This window comes from Jaculus jaculus, chromosome 5, assembly GCF_020740685.1.
Source record: "Jaculus jaculus isolate mJacJac1 chromosome 5, mJacJac1.mat.Y.cur, whole genome shotgun sequence".
Lineage (NCBI taxonomy): Eukaryota > Metazoa > Chordata > Mammalia > Rodentia > Dipodidae > Jaculus > Jaculus jaculus.
This window is the reverse complement of record NC_059106.1, coordinates 43,569,527-43,596,117: the sequence shown is the minus strand read 5'-3', so window position 1 is coordinate 43,596,117 and position 26,591 is coordinate 43,569,527. Positions and strand designations below refer to the sequence as shown.

Below are 26,591 nucleotides of genomic sequence, written 5' to 3'. Positions count from 1 at the left end.
CATGTAGTCTCAGGGTGGCCTCGAACTCACAGCGATCCTCCTACCTCTGCCTCCCAAGTGCTGGGATTAAAGGCGTGCACCACCACGCCCATCATTAAAAAATATTTTTGACATAGGGTCTTATAGTGTCCAGGCTGTCTTTGAACTCGCTATGTAGCTAAGTATGACCTTGAATTTTTGAACCTCTTGCCTTCACCTCCCAGGTGCTAGGATTGAAGGCACCTGCCACCTTGCCTAATTGTATACATGGCTCTGTGCCCCTAGACAAGCACTCTACCAAGCAAGCCACATCCCCAGCCCCTGTTTTTGTTTTCTGAGATAGGGCCTCACTATGTAGCCCAGGCTGGCCTTATACTGAAACTCTTCCTGCTGGGTCTGCAGGTTTGTGGAACCGCCTTCTTTGTGGTGAATTGCACGTTCTTCCCTGACTTGAATTTCCTGAAGAGTATCATGCCAGCTTATTTCATGTTTCGTGATGTGAACCCTGTTCAGGGTTTCCAAACGCTGCCAGCCGGATCCATATAACAGAATGTACTGACACAATGACACCATGAGCCCCCACATTCCATCTGTGGGGGCCGAGAAACCAACGACGACCTTCACCTCGGCCCACCATTTCACAGAGATTGCAAAGGGATGCCTTCTGACCTCACTCGCTGGTATTCCTCCAAGAAGAGTTTGACCTCACCCACCCTAGATGATGGAAAGTGGCTGCCAAAAGACGGGTCCTCCCAGAACCTGTGATTGTGGCCTCATTTGAAAAAGGGTCTCTACAGACATAATTAAGTGCATGGTCATTCATTACGGCAGCCACAGAAAACGAACACAGGCAACTCTGACATTATGCTGAACCAGGGTGTACGCAGGAAAGACAGGACGATTGCATGATTCTCTCCCATTTGCTAACTTAGCAGCTTGTGCAATTGGCCAGTGACTTATCTTTTTTTTTTTTTTTTTGTTTTTTTGTTTTTTTGAGGTAGGGTCTCACTCTAGCTCCGGAGGTGGAGGTAGGAGGTATCACCATGAGTTCAAGGCCACCCTGAGACTACATAGTGAATTCCAGGTCAGCCTGGGCTAGAGTGAGATCCTAACCTGGAAAAACCAAAATAAATAAATAAACACTGAAACAAAATATTACAAATTTGACAAATCACTTTATTACATCTAAGTACTAAAGAAAAGTTTAGGCTGATTAATTTCTTAGATCCAAGAGATTGATTTGTTTTGCAGAGCTGAGGTTGAACCAGGGCCCGGTGCATGCTAAGCAGGCACTCTACCACTGGGCCACACAGCCTCAGCTCCGGAATTTAAGTGAATGATTGACAGGATGTTAGTCATGGCAGGATTCCTTTGTATGTCCATCCCAGATGATTCCCACTGGAAATGCCACTTGTCTCAGCCTTCGCAATTACCCTTCCATGGATGGTGGTTCCCCCTGGTCTACTCAGAAATTCACCAGGTCAGAGTCATGTGATCAGAATCCCAGGATTCCTTAGCAACGGGGCAGGGTGAGTCCACAGGGCCAGTTCACAACTTCCAGCTCGTTAGTTGTGGTTTTTCTTCTTACTTTTCTTCAGTCCCAAAGATTTTGTCAAGTAACCAAGCGTGTCATCAATAGTTTTTAGGTAATACTGGCACTGAGCATCTAGAATACATTCAATGAAAGAAGAGTTAGGGACTGGGGAGATGGCCCAGTGGTTAAAGGTGCTTGCTTGCAGGCAAAGCCAGCTAGGGTTTTGAGGGTTTACCGCTACCCAGGTAAAGCCAGATGCACAAAGTGGTGCATGTATCTAGAGTCCATTTGCAGTGGCAAGAGGCCCTGGCAGACCCATTTTTCTCTCTCTCTCCTTGAGAATAAATAAATACTAACACAAAGTTGAGCTGGACTGATTGTTCAGTGGTTAAAGTGCTTGTCTGCAAATCCTGCCAACCTGGGTTTAATTTCCAATCTACATGAAGTCAGATGGGCACTTGCATGTATTGGCAAGAGACCCTGGACCACACATACACCCACCCACACACAAATATTTTTAAAAGACAATGAATTCAGAGATTATACAGTTTACAAAAAAACAAGGTAAAGTAAGGATGGAAAGGCTGTAGAACATTTACATTCTTTTTTGTTTGTTTGTTTGAGGTAGGGTCTCACTTTAGCCCAGTCTGACCTGGAATTCACTATGTAGTCTCAGGGTGGCCTTGAACTCACAGGGATCCTCCTACCTCTGTCTCCCGAGTGCTGGGATTAAAGGCATGCGTCACCACGCCTGGCCTAATATTTGCATTCTTGGTGGGGAATCTAAGGTCACAGTTGGACCTGACTGGCAATCAGATGGGCCTGGAGGCTGAACAGCTCTTGCCTCCTTCCAGCTTCCTAGGACCTAGTACTTGCTCCCCAAGCAGATACCGAAAACAATGTGTGGTCTGGCTACCCCTAACCTGACAGGATATTATAGGAGTAATCAGGAGTGGACATTCAATACATGAAGATTAAGACATGGGAAATAATTTGATCTGAGTTCAATAAGGCTGAAGTGAGTCTCCACTCCGATGAGAGATTGTGGATACTGTGGTCACTTTGTTTCTCCTGCTGTGTCTAGTCAAGATTGGGCAGGTGACAGGCCATGGAGTATCTCTCCTCGCTGTCTCCTCTGTTCCCCTTAGTGGTGTCACTGCCTGGGCTGGGTAAATGAGTGGTCATCATCTTCCCATCCCTGTACACACTGGTCCATGCCAGCCACCTGCTCTGAGATGGTGCTTGTGGCGGTTTCAGTCAGGTGTTCCCCGTAAACTCAGGTGTTCTGAATGCTAGGTTTCCAGCTGATGGAGATTTGGGAATTAACGCCTCCTGGCAGCGGTGTATTGTTGGGGCTGGGCTTATGGGTGTTATAGCCAGTGTCCCCTTGCCAGTGTGTGGCACACTCTCCTTTTGCTGTTGTCCTTCTGATGTTGCCCAGGAGGTGATGTCCACCCTGTGCACATGCCATCATTTCCCCCTGTCATCGTGGAGTTTCCCCTTGAGTCTGTAAGCCAAAATAAACCCTTTTTTCCCACAAGCTGCTCTTGGCCGGGTGATTTCTGCCAGCAATGTGGGCCCGACTGAAACAGTGCTCCTTCCCTCACCATTGCCAGAAGAGCTGGTCTATCAAGAGAAGGGAGGAAAACGGGGCCACAAGCCACAGAGAATCGACGAGTTGATCTCACTCACAGTGATTAGCGAAGTACGGGAAGTTGGCTTCCACTCTTCTGCCGTGCAGAGGCTGGGTCCTGCGGTAGCCATCATGCAAGGTCTCATTTTTGTGATTCTTGATGGAATTCTCTATGTTTAACACCTGCAGGTAACACAAAGTGAATTATGGCAAGAGAAGGGTGCTGGAAATTTTGAAAGAGTTTGGTCAGCAACTGGTCAGACTCTTGGATTATACCTTGACATGCCCATACACACAAATAAGTGCAAGAAAATAAATAATATAACATTAAATATATAAGCAAAATAGATAATAATTAAATGTAAATAAGCCTTGCGTGGTGGCACACGCCTTTCGCCATGAGTTCAAGGCCACCCTCATGAATTCCAGGTCAACCTGGGCTAGAGTGAAACCCTACCTCGAAAAACCAAAAACAACAACGACATAGTAAATAGAAGCAGTACTTGGCTCAAGGTGTTCAGGATGTCAGAACATAAGCTGCAGGGGACCTAAGACAGCGCCTGGTAGGTATCACTGTATAGATATTTACCATCACTGGGTGGCACTTTTTTTTATGTGGTGTGTGTGTGTATAAGAGAGAGAGAGAGAGTGTGACAAGGGCCTCCAGCCACTGCAAATGAACTCTAAACGCATACATCACCTTGTACATCTATCTGGCTTATGTGGGTGCTGGGGAATCGAACCTGGGTCCTTTGGCTGTGAAGTCAAGTGCCTTAACCACTAAGCCATCCTTCCAGCCCCTGTGTGGCACTTTTACATGGCTCAGTCTCCAGTCTTTTCACTGGATGGCCTCTAAGCTCCTTGGATCCCCCGGGGCCTCTTACACCAGTCTCTGCCACAGCAGCGAGGTCATCCAGAGTCATACACAGGGGAAGCCCCACAGCCCTGTGCTGGCAAATGCCACAGGCAGGATTCTGGGACCGCTCTTGTTAGCCAGGAACCCAAAGGGGAGGGGGGAGGGGAGGGGAAAGGTGGGGTGGGTGTGGTGGTAAAACAGCGCAGTGCATTACCTGGATCTTGGACAACTTGATGGAATCATCCAGTATAAACCACTTGACGTTCTGCGTGCAGGGCGGGGTGGTGAGTGACCCCTCATAAGTGTAGTAGCGGTAGAGGTCCACAGGCAGCATGACTTGGATGCTGCTGTCCTTCAGAGCTGTGGTTTGACCTAACAGAGGAGACAGGAGGGAGATGGAGTATGAAGATCCTCTGCTTTCCCCCAGGGGGCAGGGAGCAGCTCAGGCCCTCCTCAGCCTGTTCATGTTGGAGTTAACTGAAGAATAAAGGAACTGGTGAGTGAATAATGTTTCCCCCAGGTTACCACTCTGTGAATGAAGGACAGAGACCTGGGCATGGTGACGCACACTTGTAACCCCAGAACTTGCGACTCTGAGGCCGGCAGAGAGTGTCATGAGCTTCAGGCCAACAAAAATGAAAACTCAGCCGGGCGTGGTGGCGCACGCCTTTAATCCCAGCACTCAGGGAGGCAGAGGTATGAGGCTCACCATGAGTTCGAGGCCAGCTTGAGTCTACATAGTGAATTCCAGATCAGCCTGGACTAGAATGAAACCCTACCTTGAAGAGACAAATAATAATAATTATGATAATAATAATGTGGATGTGGGCTGGGAATATGGCTTAGCAATTAAAAATGCTTCCTTGCAAAGCATGCCAGGCCCAGGTTCAATTCACCAGCCACTCACATAAAAGCAGACCCAAACTGGGCATGGTAACACATGCCTTTAATCCCAGCACTTGGAAGGCAGAGATAAGATCACCGTAAGTTTGAGGCCAGCCTGAAACTACACAGTGAAGTGCAGGTCAGCCTGGGCTACAGTGAGGCCCTATCTGAAAGCAAACAAGAAAACCAGACCCTAAAGTTGTGCAAGTGTCTGGGGAATTCATCTGCTGTGGCAAGAGGCCCTGCCATGCCCATACACATGCAAATAAATAATTGAAAAACAAATTTTAAATAGGATGGAGAATAATTGAGGGGAACAGCCAATGCTGACATCTGGCTTCCACACACCCACCCACACACAGGAGAATCCATACACATACATGTGCACAACACATACACGCACACACCAAGAACAGGGAGAGGAAAATTGAGCTGGGACTGTCGCTCAGCAGTGAAGCGAAGCTGGTGAGCTGTGGGCCTGGGCCTGGGGTCGGGGGAGGCTGTCAAGCTGAGGCTTCAGAGCTGACAGCATCAGGAGCCGACCACAGGACTGGGTAATGACTGACTGGAACTCTGTCCTTCAGAGGCAGAGTGGGTGGGAGAGCAGCACCCAGTGTCCATGCATCTGGGTGGGAATAAGAGCTCCTGCCCTGCTGACACTCAGCTCACAACTGGGCTGGACACCTCTCACTAGAGGCCAGACTGTTGCTACCAGCTGGGGCCAGAGACGAGAGTCACTCCAGTTCATCCATCTAGAAATTCAAGTCACAGCAATGGGCAAGAGCTTATGAGCAGGCTCCTCAGGGGGGTGTTCCCCTCCCGAGCCCACTGTAGAAAGGGCTGGGACAAGTGGTGTCAGGCAGAGACACCCAGTGTCATTTGACAGGGTTTCTGGGTCAACTTTCCCTCCCCTGTCCCCACTTCACGCATGCATTCCTCTTTCCCTCCTGTAGATGTGCCTTACCTGGATACTTGATGTTGGCCAACTCAGAAATGAAGTTGCTGTAGTAAGTGTTTTCAGCATACTCTTGGATCTGGGGAGAAACACAAAATGCTTAATGCAAACAGGGGGAGACCCGGGCCCGTGGCGCCTAAGCTGGCTGCTTGGCTTCCCAGCACAGAGCAAGGGAAGCAGCCATATGTGTCTGAGGGAGACAAGCTGGGCTGTCTTTTGCTACCAACTGCCTGAGCTCATCAGTTTTTGCGAGGGAAACTGAGACCTTCTGGTTCCTTTCTCCAGCCATTACACTCAAACTCCAGACTCGTGCACCGTCTTACGCGCATGTGCAACCTTGCACACTCGTGTCACCTTGTGCATCTAGCTTATGTGGGACCTGGAGAGTTGAACATAGGTCCTTAGGCTTTACAGGCATGCACCTTAACCACTAAGCCATCTCTCCAGCCCTGTCCTCAGAACTTTTGTCAGGGGTGGACATCAGGTCAAAGTATTCCAGAAACACCATTGCTGGAGCACTTTTTTGTATGATTTTTTTCTTCTTAGAAGAAAAGCTTCTTTTGGTATAAAAGGCATTTTTGTTTGTTTGTTGTTTGGTTTGCTCATTTACTTAATTTGTTTTTTGAGATTAAGGGCTCACCATGTAACCCAAGCTAGCAAAGAACTTACTATGTAGACCAGGCTGGCCTCAAATATGTTGGTAATCTTCCTGCCTCAGCTTCCTGAATGCTGAAATTACAGGTATAATAAGCATCACACTCAGTTTCTCATATCCTTTCCACTTCCACCATTCAACATTTAAAACTTATTTTCTTAGTGGTCACTCTAGGGGCAGCAATATGCCTTTTGTTAATTCATGTTAAGACTAACTTAATTCCAGAAAAGCATAGACATCTTGTTCCAGTGAAGCTCTACCCTTTACCCACCTGCTTTTCTGCTTTTGTCATCCAAACTACATATATATTTATTACAAACTCAATAATGCTATGGTGTACTTACTGCTATCAACAATCTTATGGGTTCTTAAACTTTAAAAAGGGCTGGAGAGATTGCTGAGTGGTTAGACACTTGTTTGCAATGTCTGACGGCCTGAGTTCGACTTCCCAGTACCTTTGTAAAGCCAGATGCACAAAGTGGTACGTGCATCTGGAGTTCACTTTCAGTGGCAAGAAGCCCTGATGTACCCATCCCCCATCTCTCTCTTTGCAAATAAATAAAAACATTACTTAAAAACTTTTAAAAGTCTTTTAAAACTTAAAAAAAAAATCATAGGGACTGAGGAGATGGCTAAGTGGCTAAAGGCCCTTGCTTGCAAAACCTGCCAGGCAAGGTTCAATTCCCCAGTACCCAGGTAATGCTAGGTTTGTCTGCAGTGGCAAGAAACTCTGGTGTTGGGCTGGGGAGAAGGCTCAGTGATTAAAGGCACTTGCTTGCAAAGTCAGCCAGCCCAGGATTTTGTGAAAGGATTAATGCAGAAAGAGCTTCATTGTCACACCAATAAAACTGGTCCATTTGGGAAATTCAACTACAGTCTCTCCTCAGTCCCGATTTCTTGACTAAGACAAGGCCTTAGTTTTGGCTTGGTTTGACGCTTTAGAATAAGTGACTCCATGTTGTTTTTTTGTTTGTTTGTTTGTTTGCCTTTTTGTTGTTGTTGTTTGTTTGTTTGTTTTCGAGTCCCACCACCCCACAGGTAGGGTCTTGGCTGACCTGGAATTCACTGTGTACCCTCTTGAGTGCTGGGATTAGAGGCGTGCACCAACATGCCTGGCTCATTCTCTGTCTTTTCTATCAGGTTTACTGACAGTGTCCCTGGGCATTCAACTTTCACCCAGAATCATTTTGGCCCCACCACCAGGTGGGTATATTTTTGGTTTTCCTAAGCCATCTGGTCCTGTAGAAACTGTCTGGCTGTTCATGCCAGGGGACAGGGATAGGAAGAGCCCAGGGAGGAAGTCCACTGATACTGATCTCAACTAAAATTCTGACCACTTTGCAAGGATACATACCTTAATTTGTTGTTTGCTTCTGCCTCATTTCTAGAGCCTTGAAATGACTGAGGGGGGGGGGTGTTGTTTTGTTGTGTTTGTTTTGTTTTGAGACAGGGTCTCGCTGTCTAGCCCAGGTTGACCTCCAACCTGTGATCTTCTGCCTCGGCCTCCTGAGTGCTGGAATTATAGACATGCGCCACCACAGCCAGCATTTTTACTTGTGGTACTGTGAAAATGATGGTGTTTTTTTGGTTTTGTTCATAATTTTGTTCAGCATAATGCTTATTTTTTAACTTCCTGGCTGCTTGTAGGCACTTAGTCCTAAGTCTACCATCTGGACTTTCTCAGAAGGGCTGTCCTAGACTGTCTGGTTGTGCTGGCATCTTCTCACAGTCCTGTCTACCAGTCTGTGTCCAGTCAACACTGCTGTAATTCCAGGCTTTTCCCTCTTTCTCTCTTTCTCTCTTTCTCTCTTTCTCTCTTTCTCTCTTTCTTTCTCTCTCTCTCTCTCTCTCTTCCTCCCTCCCTCCCTCCCTCCCTCCCTCCCTCCCTCCCTCCCTCCCTCCCTCCCTCCCTCTCTCTCTCTCTTTCTTTCTTTCTTTCTTTCTTTCCAAGGTAGGGTCTCACTCTAGCCCAGGCTGACCTGGAATTCACTCTGCAGTCTCAGGATGACCTCAAACTCACGGCGATCCTCCTCCTATGCCTCCCGAGTGCTGGGACTAAAGACGTGCGCCACCATGCCAGGCCCAGCTCTTTTAAGTCTTATCCAAAGCCCCCAAGATTGAAACACAGGAGTGTGAGAAGGCTAAAGACACAGTCCATCTTATGCAGCACCAGCCTCTCCTGAGCTCAGGAAGGGATGGAGAGAGAGATAATGAGGAAGACCCTCATGTAGGCGTCACACCCTGTTCGGACATCAGCACTTAGCCTCGAAGAAGACAGCCATGTGTCATTTCTGCCTACCTCCGCAAAGGCGGCCAGCACAGCCAGACCGTCTGGTTTATCCTTGGCTTCATCATAGCTCCCGTATCTGATATTGTAGTGAACGACGTGAACCTGTGGGAGTGAGACGGGGCAGGTCAAGGTTTTCAAGAAAGCATGAAAATAGGAAAGCAAGCTTTGGCAGCTAAGGCCTCAGGCTGTCGCCCTCTGACCTCCACCTCGTTGATGGTGAATTTCAATTGTCAACTTGATTGATCTAGACTCACCTAAGAGACACCAAATTCCTGGCCATGTCAGTGAGGGAGTTTCTACAATACGTTTGTTAAGATGGGAAAACCCACCCTAACTGTGGGCAGCACAATCCCATGGACTGGGGTCTTAGATTAAAAGAAAAGGAGGCTGGAGGGGATGGGAAAATTGCTTAGTGGTTAAGGCATTTGACTGAGAAGCCTAAGGACCCCAGTTTGATTTCCCAGGACCCACATAAGCCAGGTGTACAAGGGGGTGCATGCATCTGGAGTTCATTTGCAGTGGCTGGAGGCCCTATCATGCCCATTCTCTCCCTCTCTCTCTCTCTCTCTCTCTCTCTCTCTCTCTCTCAAATAAATAAATAAAATATTTTAAAAAAGAAAAGGAGGCTCAGTGGTTAAGGCACTTGCCTGCCAAATGCAAAGCCTAAGGACACAGGTTCGATTCCCCAGTAAGCACATAAAGTCATGCACACGGGCGGGGTGGTGCACGCCTTTAATCCCAGCACTCGGGAGTCAAAGGTAGAAGAATTCGCAGAGAGTTCGAGGCCACCCTGAGAATTCCAGGTCATCCTAGGCTACAGTGAGACCTTACCTCAGAAAAACTAAAATAGGGCTGGAGAGATGGCTTAGCGGTTAATCGCTTGCCTGTGAAGCCTAAGGACCCCGGCTCGAGGCTCGGTTCCCCAGGTCCCACATTAGCCAGATGCACAAGGGGGCGCATGCATCTGGAGTTCGTTTGCAGTGGCTGGAAGCTCTGGCGCGCCCATTCTCTCTCTCTCCCTCTATCTGTCTTTCTCTCTGTGTCTGTCGCCCTCAAATAAATAAATAAATAAATAATTTTAAAAAAAAACTAAAATAATAATAAAGTTAAAGTCATATGCACAAGGTGGCACATGTGTCTAGAGTTCATTTGCACTAGCTAGATGCCATAGCACAACATATATATATATCTGCCTCTTTCTTTCTCTCAAATAAATAAAAAATAAATTGTTTTAATGTTTTAAAGTATTTTATTTTTATTTATTTGAGAGAGAAAGAATGAGTGTGCTAGGGCCTCCAGCCACTGTAAAGGAACTCCAGACATATGTGCCACTTTGTGCATCTGGCTTACGTGGGTCCAGGAGAATAGAACTGTGGTCCTTTGGCTTTGCAGGAAAGCACCTTAACTGCTAAGTCATCCCTCCAGCCCCTAATTTTTTTTTTAAGGAGAAAAGGAGCTAAATGCCAGTACTCATCTTTCATCTGTTGCTGCTTCCTGACTATGGATTTAATGTGACCAGCTGCCACAGGCACCATGATGGACTGCCTCCCCTCCAACTGTAGACTGAAATAAAATATTTTTCCTTCGCTAAACTGGTTGTCACAGCAACAAAAAAAGTAACTTATAAAGTCTCCTTCCATCTGAGCTATCAACCCTATCTCTCAAGACCAGGAACTCCTGTCAGAATGGAAAAGGCTTAAATAGGATTCTGAGGGCTAAAACTTCCAGGCCATCTCCCTGACCCACCTCCCTCCAGTCAGCCAAGCTGGTAGAGACTGGAGGGACCCTTCTGAGACCTAAACGGGGCTTGGGCAGGGAGGGGACAAGAGCTCTCCTGCCCCTGTGTGGATCTCAGCCAAAGAGGACACCCAGAAAAATCTAAGAAGAATGGGCTGGAGAGATGGCTTAGCAGTTAAGCACTTGCCTGTGAAGCCTAAGGACCCTGGTTCAAGGCTCGATTCTCCAGGACCCACATTAGCCAGATGCACAAGAGGGCGCAAACGTCTGGAGTTCGTTTGCAGTGGCTGGAAGCCCTGGTGTGCCCATTCATTCTCTCTCTCTCTCTCTCTTTCTCTGTCTGTCACTCTCAAATAAATAAATAAAAATAAACCAAAATAAAAAAATCTAGCAAGAAATTCTGCTCAAATGGGGCTGGGAAGATAGCTCAGCAAGGCCAGCCTGGGTTCAATCCCACAGCACCCAAGTAAAGCCAGATGCAAAATGTGGGACATGCATCTGGAATTGGTTTGCAGTCACAAAAGGTCCTGGCACACCCATTCTTTCCAGACTCCCCTCAGAAATAAATAAATCATTTTAAACATGAAGAAATTCAGCTCAAACAGAGGGGCATGTGGAAACCCTTTGGGCTGTAAATTCCTATCATGCTCTGAGTTCCATGTGGGATGGAGACCCAATCTGTATTCTATGTACAAAGCAGTGACCAATAATTGTTGGATGAATGAAAAATAATCTCAACCATGGGTGACTACAGTGACGCCACTGCACAATGTCTTTTTAGCTATCTTAATAAATAAAGTAACTATGAAGCTTGACGAGAAGGGGACCCTGTGGGAGTCTTCACATACCTCAATCACACGTCGGCTCCCGTCAATAGTGTGCTCAGAGCCACTGACTTCCCAGGACCCACCGCCCCAGTGAAAGTGCATCTGCTGGGCTGCGAATACCGTGCCATCCGAGGCTGTCATGCGCATGGTGTGCGGCAAGGTGATCTGCACTGGAAGAGGTAAAGCAAGTTGGGAGCAGGGCAGGTGGGTGTGTCAGGCCCTCAACGAAGTAGCTCCTCTGGCCGTCTCCCACCTGCCCACACCTAAGACAACCCAAAGGGGAGGAGACATTGGCACCCAAGACACAGGATGGGGTCAGGGTGGGTGCCAGGACACCTTCCTGCCAGAGTCAACAAGGACATACCATGCTTGGACCTTCTATCACTGCAAATGAATTACAGATGTGGGTGCCACTTTGTGCATCTGGTTTTACATGGGTCCTGAGGAATCAAGCCTGCAGCCCTTTCCTTCCTTCCCCCTCTCCTTCCTTTCATTCATTCATTCTTTCTTTTTTTACTTTGAGACAAGGTCTTTAAGTAGCCCAAATTGGCCTTGAATTTGCAATCCTCTGTTCTCAGCCTCCCAAGTATCTGGGATCACAGGCTTGTACCACTAGGCCAGGATATTTTAAATACTCTTACTACCCAGGAGGTACTATGGGTAAGGTCTTTGCTTCATGGTATGTGAAAATCCTCCTCCCATGTGACTTCTAGCAGGTGTGTCCAGCCCACAGTCTGTGGTCCACCATAATGATGCTTGCAGTCCAACACAAAATGGTCAACTTGCTTAAAATTATGAATTTTTTTTTTTTTGCATTTCTTGGTAACTCTATTGTGCGCTTCTCCAGTGTGAACTTTGCAGGTGACAATGCTATGTCTCAGTATCAAAAGGTTGGACGCACCTATGAGTTAATGCATCAAACTACTACCTCTGCTGGGGTGTTAGGTAGCACCCCGCTGGCTTCAGCAGAGGACAAAGGAAGCTGGTCCAGGGAGGTGGAAGACCCTCAGAGTCATGCCTTTCATCAGGTGGGAGCAAGGTCAGGTATGGTGGCACTCTCCTTCAGTTCCAGCACTTGGGAGGCTGAGATAGGATTGTAGTTAGTTCCAGGTCAGCCTGGGCTAAAACTCGGCTTCAAAAAAACAAAATAGGGGCTGGAGAGATAGCTTAGTAGCTCAGGCACTTGCCTGTAATAACCCAGGTTTGATTCCCCAGGACCCACATAAGCCAGATGCACAAGATGACACATGCATCTGAAGTTCATTTGCAGTGGCTGGAGGCCCTGTGAACCCATTCTCTCTATCTGCCACTTCCCCCCCACCTCTCTCTCTCTCTCTCTCTCTCTCTCTCATAAATAAATAAATAAAATAAAGTAAAATAAAAAACAGCTGGGCATGGTGGCACATGCCTTTAATCCCAGCACTCAGGAGGGAGAGATAGGAGGATAGCTTTGAGTTCAAGGTTAGCCTGAGATTACACAGTGAATTTCAGGTCAGCCTGAGCTACAGTGAGACCCTACCTCAAAAAAGAAGAAGAAGAAGAAAAAGGAGAAGGAGGAGGAGGAGGAGAAAGAGAAGGAGAAGAAGAAGAACCCAGAATCTACATTACCATCTCCAATCATCATACCTCACCCTGGAGTGGCATGGTGTGTTCTCAGAAGACCAGAAACCTGGGCTGGGGAGAGGGTTCAGTGATTAAAGTTCCTACTGGTTCAGACCTTAGGAAAAACTTTGTCTTTTGTAATGAACTAAACTAAAACTAGATAGTGACACCAAAGAATGGCTAAGAAAAGCTTGCTAAGATAAAATTTGGGGACTAGAGATGTAGTTCATTGGTAGCCTGCCTGCTTACCAAGCACAAGGCTCTAAGTTCAAGCCTGGTGCTGGTAAAGAAAACAAAATGATTACATGCCTGTAACCTCAGCACCTATAAGGCTGAAAAAGGAGGATCATGAGTTTTAGGCCAGCCTAGGCTACGAGTGAGATCCTGTCTCAGAAAGGGGGTGGTGGCTAGAAAGATGGCTTAGCAATGAAGTCGCTTGCCTATGCAGCCTAAGGATCCAGGTTTGACTCCCCAGAACCCATGTAAGCCAGACGCACAAGGTGACATGTGCATGCATGCACACAAGGTGGCACACACATCTGGAGTTCGATTACAGTGGCTAGAGGCCCTGGTATGCCAATTCTCTCTCTCTCATTAAGAAAAGAAAGAAAGAAAAAGAGCCAGGTGTGTGGTGCATGCCTTTAACCCCAGCACTTGGGAGGCAGAGGTAGGAGGATCACCATTAGTTTGAGGCCACCATGAGACTACATAGTGAATTCCAGGTCAGCCTGGGCTAGAGTGAGACCCTGCCTTAAAAAACAAGCCGGGTGTGGTGGCGCACGCCTTTAATCCCAGCACTCGGGAGGCAGAGGTAGGAGGATCGTCGTGAGTTCGAGGCCACCCTGAGACTACATAGTGAATTCCAGGTCAGCCTGAGCCAGAGTGAGACCCTGCCTCAAAAAAAAAAAAAAAAAAACAGAATAAAAGAGAAAGAGAGAGAGAATTTAGAAGGGGCATGCAGCAGCTGGGTGTGGTGGTGCACGCCTTTGATCCCAGCACTGAGGAGACGGAGGTAGGAGGATCCCCATGAGTTTGAGGCCACCCTGAGACCACATAGTGAATTGTAGGTCAGCCTGAGCTAAAGTGAGATCCTACCTTAACAAAAAAAAGGTGGGGGGAGGGCATGTAGCACCTGTCTATCAGCAACTCTTCCTATAAGTCATCAAACATGGCTATAAACATGTAAGTTTTCTTAAAGGGCAAACAGTATTTGAGGTGTCTTCCTTCTCTGTCTCACATTTTCTAGGAGAACAAGGAGCTGTGATTAAACTTATCATGCAATATGCTATTATGCAGGAAGAAACCCAGCCTCAAGGAGTTCCACACCCCCTACGTGGAACAGCCGCTTTTAGTTCAGAGCTTCAAATGTGGCCAACCTTAAAATCTGTTTGCAAGAAAAAAAAATGGAAGAACCTTGAAAGGTGGGGTATAGAACCAACTTTGAGAGCAGGTGGGAGCCTGGGAGCCCAGGGCCCAGGGCCCAGCCAGAGCTTCAGCATGAACAGCCCCACGGGAGCTGCAAAAGAGAGCTCGGCAAAAACCTTTCCCTCCAATGCAGCTTCCAGGAGCCACAGTGTCTCCATTCTGAGCTTCCAGTGACAGGCCAGCTTGGAAAGGAGCAGTCATCCTCAGCTTGTGACTGTGCTGTCAAAAACTGAGGCCAAAATATCTTTCCCCAAAATTCACTTGCTAAAACTTCCAAGATTCTAAAATGGATTCAGCCTCCAAAAGAGCTTGCTCCCTTCATGAGGAATAAATTTAAATGGTGTCTCATCAGATGACAGACGTATCACCTGAGCATTTGCTGTGCTCAAAAATCAACTGGAGTGGTGGCATGCACCTTTAATCCCAGCACTCGGGGGGGGGGGAGGGGGGCGGGCAGAGGTAGAAGGATCGCCGTGAGTTCGAGGCCACCCTGAGACTACATGGTGAATTCCAGGTCAGCCTGGACTAAAAGGAAACCCTATCTTGAAAAAAAAAAAAGAAAGAAAGAAAGAAAGAAAAAAATCTGTAGGGTTGTTTAGGGTTATAGCTTAGTTGGCAGAGTGCTTGCCTAGCATAAATCCTGAGTCCAGTCCCCAGCACCACATAAACTTGGCTTGGTGGCATGCCTATGATCCAGCACTTGGGAGGTGGAGGCAGGAGGATCAGAAGTTCAAGGCTAGCCTTGGATATATAGCAGACATCCTTCTCAAAAAATAATAAAATACAACGGTTGGAGGGCTGATACTACCTGACCTCAAGAATTACTGTAAAGCTATAATAACTAAGCCAGTATGGGATAGACAGAAGAATCCAGCCCAGAAATATATCCACTTAAATATAGTCATTTTTTTTTTCTTTTTGAGATGAAGTCTTGCCATGTTTGTGTCCAAGGCAGCCTATAACTCCTGGGCTCAAGTCATTCTGCTGCCTCAGCCTCCTGGGGAGCTGGGGCAATGGGTGTGCACCGCCACGCTCAGCTTTGGTCAGCTAGTCTTTGTAAGAAGCAAAGGAAAAAAAATAAAAATAAAATAAAAATAAATAAATAAAAATAAAAAGAAGCAAAGGCATCACAATGCAGCAAGGACGTCTTCAGCACAACGGGGCGACCACATGCCAAAAAAACAAAACAGGCCCAGTGGGTAAAGTGCTTGATGTTCAAGCCTGAGTACCAGTGTTCAGATTCCCAGCCCCCAGGTAAAATCCAGAAGCCCTGGGAGGTTTCGGTAATCCTAGCATGCTCAAGGACTAGCCAGCCTGGTGAGTGGCAAGCACAGCAGTGAGAGGCAATAGGAATGAGTGAGGGAGTCCCTGCCTCAAAGACGTGGAAGGCTATGACCAACTCCCAAAGGTTGTCCTTTGACCTCCCCCCCCCACACACACACACATGCACTCACATGCATACCAAAAAGGAGGAAGAGAAGGATGACAGAGACCTTATATTCTTCCAAAAAAGAAAACTCAAAATAATCCATAGACTAAATGTAAAATGCAAAACCATTAATTAAACTCTTCAGAGAGAGAGTGGGCATGGTGGTATGCACTTTCAATCCCAGCACTAGAAATGCTGAGGTAGGAGTTCAAAGCCAGCCTAGGCTACAGAGTGAGATCCAGGTTACCCTGAACTAGAGTGAGACCCAAAAAACACAAACCCTTCAGAGAAATTTTAGATGAGAGCTGGGCATGGTGGTGCATGCCTTTAATCCCAGTACTTAGGAAGAAGAGGTAGAAGGAACACTGTGAGTTCAAGGCCAGCCTGAAACAACTACATAGTGAGTTCCCCGTCACCCTGGGCTACAGCAAGAGACCCTACCTCAAAAAAAAAAAAAAAAGAGTAGAGGATTGTGGGTATGATTGATAACTGTTTGTTGCGGTGCTAGAGATTAAACCTAAGGCCTCATACTTGCTCCACCACTGAGCTAGCACATTAAATACACCCCAAAGACATAATCTAGAGGGGAAAAAAAGTATCCATGAGCTGGATTTCATTACAATTAAAAACTCCTAGCCAGACGTGGTGGCACACACCTTTAATTCCAGCACTCGGGAGGCAGAGGTAGGAGGATCGCCGTAAATTCAAGGCCACCCTAATGAATTCTAGGTCAGCTTTGGCTAGAGTGAGACCCTACCTCAAAAAACCATGCACACGGCCCTTGTGGCGGTTTGATTCAGGTGTTCCCCATAAACTTAGTGTTCTGAATGCTAGGTGCCCAGCTGATGGAGATTTGAGAACTAATGCCTCCTGGAGGCAGTGTATTGTGGGGGGTGAGCTTTTGGGTGTTACAGCCAGTCCTGTGGCTATTGTTCACCTTATGTTGGCCAGGAGGTGATGTCCACCCTCTGCTTATGCCATCATTTTCCTCTGCCATTGTAGAGCATCCCCTTGAGTCTATAAAACAAAATAAGCCCTTTTTCCCCAAAAGCTGCTCTCAGTCAGGTGATTTCTACCAGCAATGTGAATCTGACTGCAACAGCCCTCATTTCAATTCCCAGCACCACAAAGAGAAAAATTTAAAAAAAAAAAATGAGGCTTTCATTAAATTTTTTGTAGTTCTCAGTGATCCTGGCCACCTGAGGCCTTTTATAAATAAAGCTCTATTCTCTCTTTTACTCTGCTCACAGCCCATAGTGGGCAAATGGTTCTATTGTCTCAGCTGTGTGGCATAAGCCACGCTCGGGCAGCACACTGATTAACCAGACCCAGGTGTGAGAATGAGCTACCAAGGGTTGAGAAGCAGACACCTGGATCTGGGTCTCTAGGCCATTAGAGTCTGCTAACGCCTGAGACTACATAGTGAATTTCAGGTCAGCCTGGACTACAGTGAGACCCTACCTCAGAAAAAAAAAGAAGAAACCAGAACCTACATTACCATCTCCAATCATCATACTCCACCCTGGAGTGGCATGGTTTGTTCTCAGAAGACCAGAAACCTGGGCTGGGGAGAGGGTTCGGTGATTAAAGTTCCCACTGGTTCAGACCTTAGAAAAAACTCTGTCTTTTGCAATGAACTAAACTAAAACTAGATAGTGACAACAAAGAATGACTAAGAAAAGCTTGCTAAGATAAAATGTGGGGACTAGATCTCTCAAATAAATTTTAAAATTTTTAAATAAAATAAAGTAGGCCTGAAGAGATGGCTTAGCAGTTAAGGCACTTGCCGGGAAGCCTAAGGACCTAGGTTCAATTCCCCAATACCCACGTAAACCAGATGCACAAGGTGGCACATGCATTTGGAGTTCCCTTGCAGTGGTTGGAAGCCACCCATTCTCCTCACTCTATCTGCTTCTTTCTTTCTCTCCCTCTCTCAAGTAAAATATTTAAAAATAATAGTAAAATAGGGGCTAGAGAAAATGCATCAATGGTTAAAGTCACTTGCTTGCAAAGCCTGACAGCCTGGGTTTGATTCCCGAGTACCCATTTAAAGCCAGATGCACAAAGTGGGGCATTCATCTGAAATTTGTTTGCAGTGGCAATAGGCCCTGGTGCAGCCATATTCATTCATTTCTCTCTCTCTCTCTCTCTCTCTCTCTCTCTTTGCTTGCAAATAAATAATAAATAAAATACATTTTGAAAAAAAGAATGAACAAGCCGATTTAAACCTGAACAGAAGACGTGACTATGCACCTTAACATAGAAGATACAGGCACGTCTGTAACCTCAGCTCTTGGGAGGCTGAGTCTAGAGGGGACTATTTGCACCCTGTTCAAAGCCAGCCTGAGCAACATAAGGAGACCTTTATCTCTTAAAAAAAAAAAAAAAAAAAGTGGGGGGAAGTGTGGCTGGAGAGATGGCGTAGCAGTTAAGGAGCTTGATTGCAAAGCCAAAAGACCAATGTTTGATTTCTCAGGACCCATGTAAGCCAGATGCACAAAGTGGTTCATGTGTTTGGAGTTTTTTGCAGAGATAGAGGCCTTGGCATGCCTATTCTATCTCTCTGCCTCTTCTCCCCCACCTCAAATAAATAAAAATAAATTTTTAAAGCCCCAAATACCTATTTTTTTTAAGTGTGGGTCTTGCCAGGCATGGTTGTGCAGGCCTTTAATCCCAGCACTCAGAAGGCAGAGGTAGGAGGGTCACCATGAGTTTGAGGCCACCCTGAGAATACATAGTGAATTCCAGGTCAGCCTGAGCTAGAGTGAGACCATACCTTGAAAAAAAAAAAAGTGTGGTCTGGAAAGATTGCTCAGTGGTTAAGGCACTGGCCTGCAAAGCCGTAAGGACCCAGATTAGATTCCCCAGGACCCACATAAAGCCAGATGCACAAGGTGGCACATGTGTTTGGAGTTCATTTGTAGTTGTTAAAGGCCCAGGTGTGACCATTCTCTTTCTCACTCTACCTGCCTCTTTCTCTCTCACTGTTTCTCAAATAAATAAATAAATATCTTAAGTAAAATAGATATAAAACCAACTGTGGGGCTGGAGAGATGGTTTAGCGGTTAAGCGCTTGCCTGTGAAGCCTAAGGACCCCGGTTCGAGGCTCGGTTCCCCAGGTCCCACGTTAGCCAGATGCACAAGGGGGCGCACACGTCTGGAGTTCGTTTGCAGAGGCAGGAAGCCCTGGCGCGCCCATTCTCTCTCTCTCCCTCTATCTGTCTTTCTCTCTCTGTCTGCCATTCTCAAATAAATAAATAAATAATTTAAAAAAAAAACCCAACTGTGGTGGCAGACATTTGTCACCCCAATATTCAGGGTAGAGACAGGAGGATCAGGGACTCAAGCTCAACCTGGGCTGCATACTGAGCTCAAGGCAAGCTTGGCATTATGACCATGGCTCGGTGGTAGAGCATATATTCAGCATTACAGATTGGGTGACCTTAAGTGAGTCCTTGCTTCTTGTCATTGCTGTTTTATTTTTATTTTTATTTATTTATAAGGGGAGAGAAAGAAGTGTGGGCATACCAGAACAAACTCCAGATGCATGTACCATTGTGTGCATCTGGTGCATGGGTGCCAACGAATGAAAACGGAGCCATCAGGATTTGCAAGCAGTGCCTTTCACTGCTGAGCCATCTCTCCAGCTTCTCCTTCTGCTTCTTGAGAACTCAGGAATCATACCTGAAAAGTATTTCAGCATCCAGGGCATGGTGGTTCACATCTTTAGTCCCAGTACTGGGAAGGTTAAGTAGAAGGATCACCATGAGTTCAAGGTCAGCCTGAACTACAGAGTAAGTTTCAGGTCAGGCTGGGCTACACTGAGACCCTGCCTCCAAAACAAAACAATGAACATCATGATGATGATGATGATGAAGAAGAAAAGTGTTCCTCCTCAGGGGTTGACTGAATGGTTAAAGGCATTGCTTACAAGTCTGCTGGCCTAAATTCAATTCCTCAGTACCTACATAGAACCAAGTGCAAAGTTGTACATGCATCTGTAACCCCAATACACATATGTCAATGAGAGGGAGAGCTAGAGGAATCCAGATGCTTGAAAACAGTTGCAACAAGAGAGATCCTGTGGAGAAGGTGCTGGAGAGATGGCTTAGCAGTTAAGGTGCTTGCCAGGTTCAATTATCCAGATCCCACGCAAGCCAGATGCACGTGGTGGCACATGTGCCTGGAGTTTGTTTGCAGTGGCTAGTGGCCCTGGCATTCCCATTCTCACTCACTCTCTCTCTTGAAATGGAAAAGAATAGCCAGGCTTGGTGGTGCATGCCTTTAATCCCAGCACTCTGGAGGCAGAGATAGGAGGATCACCGTGAGTTCAAGGCTACCCTGAGACTACATAGTGAATTCCAGGTCAGCCTAGACTGGCATGAAACCCTACCTTGAAAACCAAAAAAAAAAAAAAAAAAAAAACAAGAAGAAGAAAAGAAAAAAAGGGGGCTGGAGGGAATGGTGTAGCGGTTAAGACATTTGCCTGCAAAGCCAAAGGACCTATGTTTGATTCCCTAGAACCCATGTTAGCCACATGCACACTGTGGCGCATGCATCTGGAGTTCATTTGCAGTGGCTGGAGGCCCTAGTGTGCCCATTCTCTCTCTCTCTCTAATAAATAAAATATAAATGAATTTTAAAATATTTTTAAAAACTATTAAAAAATACTTAAAAACTATTAAAAAAAAGAAAGAAAAGAAAAAATTTTTTAAATAAAAACTCCTCTTCCTAAGGGTTGACAGGAGACTCAGAAATGAACCCACTGGGAAATTAGGACATCCAGTGTGGATTTTACAGTTGTCCAGACAGGACTGCTGAAGTGGTGCCCTCCCCTCTTCATTCACCCTCTTTCTAGCAGAGAACAGAAAACGAGAGCTCTTTTTAAGCCTTTGAGAAACCGCAGGCTCCCTTTGAGCCAATCAGACTCGGTATAGAACACAGGGAAACCAAGGCTGAGTCTAACAGAAGCACAGGTGGGGACTATGGCTTCAGCTCTCTTGCCTTTCCTGCTTGTGTCCGCTGAATGTCCTGCCCGGTGGGCCGGCGCACGCGCAGGCTCAAGGGAGAACATCACAGGCTGAATTTGCCAGCAGCGAGCTGAGCTTAGACAGTTGCTTCTCACTTCTGAAAGAGTTACCAGGTTTTCAGCTTTGGCACCTGTCCCTGGGCCGGGGTCTCTGTGGCATACCATTTCTGGCAGCTGGGCATGTGACCAGCCTTCCTCCGCAGAGCCAGGGCTCCCGTGGCCTAAGCCTCTCCCCAGCCTCACCTGTGTGGCCATTGTTTGTCATAGGGAAGTCTCCCTCTTTCTCGTAGCCCGTCAGGTTCAGCGGCTTCAAGAGTGGGTTAAACTTCACGCTTCTCCTCTGCACGTTGATGGGTGACTGTCTCTGGCCCCCACATTCAGGGTACTCCTCTGGCCAGCTCAACTCATTCAGCTCCCCGTCTGCAATAGGAGAAAGTAGGGCGCAGCTTAAACGGTATCCCAACGGAGCCCTCTCTGCAAGCAACTGGCCAAGCCCAGGGCCAGACCCTTTCCACCCACAAAGTGGTCTTCTGGAAATAGAAGCAAGGACTCCAGAAGGAGGGCCAAGGGGCATCAACCCCAAGGACCTGACCTGGAGAGCCTTGGTTCCGTCCTCTAACCCTCCTGCTGCACGTACTGGCGCTGGGCACCAGGCACTGCTCTGGAAGCGCGGGAGTCTCCTCTGCAGGCTGGCTGCCCTCTCAGAAACGAGCCGCAGGGAGCCCGGACCTGGCGCTGCTGGCTGACCTCAGGGGGCTTTTCCTCCTTTCATCATAACACAGTTTTCCTCCCAAGCCCTTGACTGGAGGCCCTGCCCCCCCTCCCCATGCTGCTCCCCCATCCCCTGTATTATTACTCCAGTCGCCTGGATGGCTTTGCACAATGATATGCCACCTAGGTGACACATCAGTGGCCTGAAGAAACATCAGGTTCAAGAAGAACCTCGAATGGCTACTTTTTAAAAATTAGACTCCTTGCCGGGCGTGATGGTGCACGCCTTTAATCCCAGCACTAGGGAGGCAGAGGTAGGAGGATTTATTTCATGAGTTCGAGGCCACCCTGAGACTCCATAGTGAATTCCAGGTCTGCCTGGGCTAGAATGAGACCCCACCTCGAAAAACCAAAAAAAAAAAAGAGGCTCCTGGGCCTGGTGTTGCAGGCCTCTAAGTCCCAGCTACTCAGGAAGCAGAAGTGAGTGGAAAACATCTTTCTTTCCCTCCTTCTTTCTTTCCCTCCTTCTTTCTTTCTTTCTTTCTTTCTTTCTTTCTTTCTTTCTTTCTTTCTTTCTTTCTCCTCCACCCCCCAAGGTAGGCTCTCCCTCTAGCCCAGACTGACCTGGAACTCACTCCAGGCTAGCCTCAAATCACAATGATCCCCCTACTTCTGCCTCCCTAGTGCTGAGACTAAAGGTGTGTGCCACCACATCAGACTTCTTTAAAAGGGGGGGAGGGTGCTGGAGAGATGGCTTAGTGGTTAAGGCACATGTCTGTCAAGCCTAAAGACCCAGGTTTGATTCTCTAGGACCCATGTAAGCAAGATGCACATGGTGGCACATGCATCTGGAGTTGGTTTGCAATGGCTAGAGGCCCCAGTGTGCCCATCCTCTCTCTTTCTCTCTCTCTCTCTCTCTCTCTCTCTCTGTCACTAATAAATAAATAAATAAGCTGGGCATGGTGGCACACGCCTTTAATCCCTAGCACTCAGGAGGCAGAGGTAGGAGAACCGCCGTGAGCTCGAGGCCACCCTGATACTACATAGTTAATTCCAGGACAGCCTGAGCTAGAGTGAAACCCTACCTCAAAAAACCAAAAAATAAAATAAAGTTAAATAAATAAATAAATGAAAATAAAATCTTTTTAAAGAGGTGAGGCTGAAGGGATGGCTTAGCAGTTAAGGCATTTGCCTGCAAAGCCAAAGGACCCTGGTTCGATTCCCCAGTACCCACGTTAGCCAGATACACAAGGGGGCGCATGCATCTGGAGTTCATTTGCAGTTGCTGGAGGCCCTGGCATGCCCATTCTCTCTCCCCCACCCCCACTCTTTCTCTGTCAAATAAATAAATAAATATTTTAAAAGACAAGAAAATTAAAAAAAAAAACAACTTTATCAAGAGCTGGGTGTGGTGGCGCACACCTTTAATCACAGCACTAGGGAGGCAGAGGAAGGAGGATCACCGTGAGTTCGAGGCTACCCTGAGACTACATAGTGAATTCCAGGTCAGCCTGAGCTAGAGTGAGACCTGACTTCAGAAAAACCAAAAGAAAATAATAAGGAAAGAGAAAAAGTGCAAAGAGCTTCTGCCATGTGGAAGGCAGGAGAATAGTAGGGAGCCCATGTGACAATAGGGGTCCCCTCCCCATGTCAGCCCAGGTGAGCTGAGATGAAGGGGGGCTTCCCAGAGCAGGGACCTGGAGATTCAGGAGAGATGAACAGCCAAAAGAGGCTCCTTTCTGATGTTTGGTTTTGTCTGGCTTTTTGAAACAGGGTCTGATTACATAGCCCAAGCTGGCTTTGACTTTTCAGCAATCTTCCTGCCTCAGCCTTCTGAGTGTGGGGATTACAGACCTGTGACCCCAGGCCTGACTGAGCCCAGGAATTTAAGGACAAATTGGGCAACACAGGCAAAGGAAGGAAGGAAGGAAGGAAGGAAGGAAGGAAGGGAGGGAGGGAGGGAGGGAGGGAGGGAGGGAGGGAGGGAGGGAGGGAGGGAGGGGGGGGGAGGGAGGGGGGGGGGAGGGAGGGAGGGAGGGAGGGAGGGAGGGAGGGAGGGAGGGAGGGAGGGAGGAAGGGAAAATTCTCTCTTTTTTTTACATTTGTCTTTTTGGAGCTGGCTAACAAGCCTAGGGCCAGAGTAATGACAGAAGCCAGTCACTACCGATGATGGCGGTCCCACAGCACCAAAGGTCTTTACTCACCAGTTTACATGGTACCCCTGCATGGGTAGTTTTGGGGTGAGGAATAAGGCTTGGATTGGGGCTTATTGGTTTGCAATCAATAGAAAAATCTATTTTCTGTTCTTCTCACTCCTTAATAATTCAAACTAGTTTTTAAACAATTCCTTCCTAGAGGCAAGATGCCAAGCTAAAGACAAGAGATTTGTAGGCACAGCCCCTCCTTGGATCAATGTTTGGGCCTGAGGGCCTATCAATATCGTGACAGGAATTTGGACAATAGTTTTGTGGTAGAGCACTTGCTTAGCATGCACAAGGCTCCGCGTTCCATTCTCAGCACTGAATAATAAAAAAAAGGGTGGGGGAGCAGGGCATGGTGGTGCACGCCTTTAATCCCATCACTCGGGAGGCAGAGGTAGGAGGATCACCGAGAGTTCGAAGCCACCCAGAGACTACAGAGTGAATTCCAGGTCAGCCTGAGCTAGAGTGAGACTCTGCCTCGAAAAAAAATGGGGGGGCACAATTCACAAGTCTTCTAAGGAGGAACTTGCAAAAGCCACTCCATGTTCTTGGGGCCTCTAGTGGATGTGTAGAAACCCTCAAGATGAACTTCACTGGGGACATGCTGACAAGATAAAGTACTATTCCACCAAAGTTCAACCTGGCAGACCAAGGAGTTTTGGGGGGCTTCCTTACATTGCGTGTATAAGGGGTTACTCATGGAGCCTAGAGACCCTAAAGCAGCTGTAGGCTTCCCATAGCTGCATAGATGGAGGTCTCCGTCTCTTGGTCCTCCACCCTCTGCATGCACTGTGCACCATGGCCTACAGCTGACCAAGGGCACCTAAGACCCTCCCCACAGCTCTCCTTTGATGGGGGAACATCAGCAGACCCAAACTCAAGAGCCTCTCGTGAACTGTCACAGCTGCTTCTGAGAAAGATTGGCAACAGTTGTTTTTCTCTGAAAGCCACATCACACAACAACGTCTGAACCCTCCCCAGTGAGGCTGGCTGGATGATGCAGAAAGCCCATCTTGCCAGGCAAGGGCAGAGAACAGAGGGAGTCGCTAGAGCCACCCTCCGGATGTGGACGTTCAGAGCCCCACGGTAATGTCCCTCATTCTCTTGTCCCCCCTGCAAACTTACCATCCGCCGGGGATGCGTGTCCAGACGGGCCTGAGGTACACAGGGCATGCAGAACAGGCTCAGTCCTGGGTTGGTCCTGCCTCCTGCACCAGCCTACAGCATTCCCTAGGGCCCATTCTGTGGGCATGCAGGCAGGAGTCCCTCCACCGCCACACAGTGGGTGCCAACAAGCACCATGGCATGAGCTCCCTGTCTGGCTCACAAATGGTCCAGACCCGTACCAAACGGGAGGGTTTTCAAGTTCTCCTTGGAAAGTTTGCATGGGCACTAGGTGGCCCTCTGAAGGTCAGTGGGTTTTAGGGAGTCTCTGTGTTCTGAGTAAATGTGAATGGGAGCATTGGCAAGGAGGAGGCTCTCTGGAGCCTGTCTCCTCTCTGAAGCCACAGGAGAGCCTTTCTAGAAGCCTCATCTGTCACTTACACAGACCAATAAAGCAAACACCTTCACAGTCAGAAGCCCCCAGTGGGCTCTCAAAGCAGCCGGCACTGGCCGGGAAAGGTTTGAAAGCTGCCAGCAAGGGTCGCAGCTTCCTAGAAAGAGATGTTACCTCCTCTTTACCTTCATCAGGGCTTCCGTTCTGTTTGTCCTCCATTCATTCGGAGATGGTGAAAAGGAGGCATCTGAACTCCCCCCAACGGAGCAGGCAGACCCCAACAGAGACCCCCACACCCAACATGGGTGGGCTGCCTTACCACCCTACAGCCAAATGCCAGGGGACCCTGGGAGACCTGCATAGGTGGCAACTTACCTGAGTAGGACCAGCCATGGGCCTGAGCGCCCAGAAGGAGCACAGATGCCAGGGTCACCAGAGCCCTCATGGCCAGTGCTGCAGGTCTGGATGGAGGACAGGTGCTGGGGCAGCACTTCTTTTTAAAAGCTCAGGAAACCGTAAATAACAATTTACAACGTCCAGCTGGCTGATCCACCCTCTGCTGCACCCACTGAACAATAAATAACATCCTCCCCACAATGGCCCTTCTGACTTGGTGCCCTGCGCACGTGCCTCATCTCCTCCCGAGGCATTACCATAACCAATTAGCCCATGTCTGGTTGTTCAACATCTTAGGAAACTCAGCTGAAGGGCTGCACAGTGCAGCCATTGTGGACACGGGGGATGAGTGATGTCCAGGGTTGTCCAGAGCCCAAGGCACACAACAGCCGGAAGCAGGGGCTTCCTGGACAATGGTATTTCCTCTGCCCTTTCTCTTGGCTGTGCAGGGGAAACACCAAGAAGACCCTGCCAGATGCCACCCGGTATGTTCTGCCTGTCTCAGAGTCGACACAGAAATCATGACTGCCAACGCGGGGCTGCCCCCTAGCCCTGCCCCTGGGGAAATGGCCTGGCATTTCTCTCTTGGGGCAAGAAATGGAAGATACCGGCTTAGGGGCCGTGATGTGTTTATCCTCGCCCTAAGTCAACCCTCGACCTTGGAGCCCAGCCTGTGTGCCACATTCCCACACATGCCTCGGGGCCATCGGAGGCGGAGGTGGCACAGGTGCGCCTGTTTCTGCAGACCTTGGTTCTGACAGCTGCAGCGCACTTGTACACACCCAACCTAATCCTCGCTCATCCACGTGGCTAGCGAAGGAGAAACTGGCATTTACGCCTGCTGACGGGCCATCATTTCCCATGCCCTTCAGAGAGGTAAGGAAGGGCAGGCAGGTTTCCTGCCCGGTGTCGGCCACACTAGCCAGAGACAGAAGGAGTGATCCATTCC

General features: G+C 47.9%; 1 protein-coding gene across 1 annotated transcript; it reads right to left on the bottom strand.

Moving 5' to 3' along the window:
• Positions 1-1,196: 1,196 nt before the first annotated feature.
• Positions 1,197-25,712, bottom strand: Ca6 (carbonic anhydrase 6). The gene is made up of 8 exons (XM_045150806.1): positions 25,622-25,712; positions 21,080-21,256; positions 11,373-11,521; positions 8,797-8,889; positions 5,852-5,921; positions 4,217-4,374; positions 3,206-3,329; positions 1,197-1,645 (listed from the first exon to the last, which is right to left on the bottom strand). The coding sequence occupies exons 1-8, from the start codon at positions 25,689-25,691 to the stop codon at positions 1,545-1,547; spliced, it is 942 nt and encodes a 313-aa protein (XP_045006741.1). The 5' UTR covers positions 25,692-25,712; the 3' UTR covers positions 1,197-1,544.
• Positions 25,713-26,591: the final 879 nt, after the last annotated feature.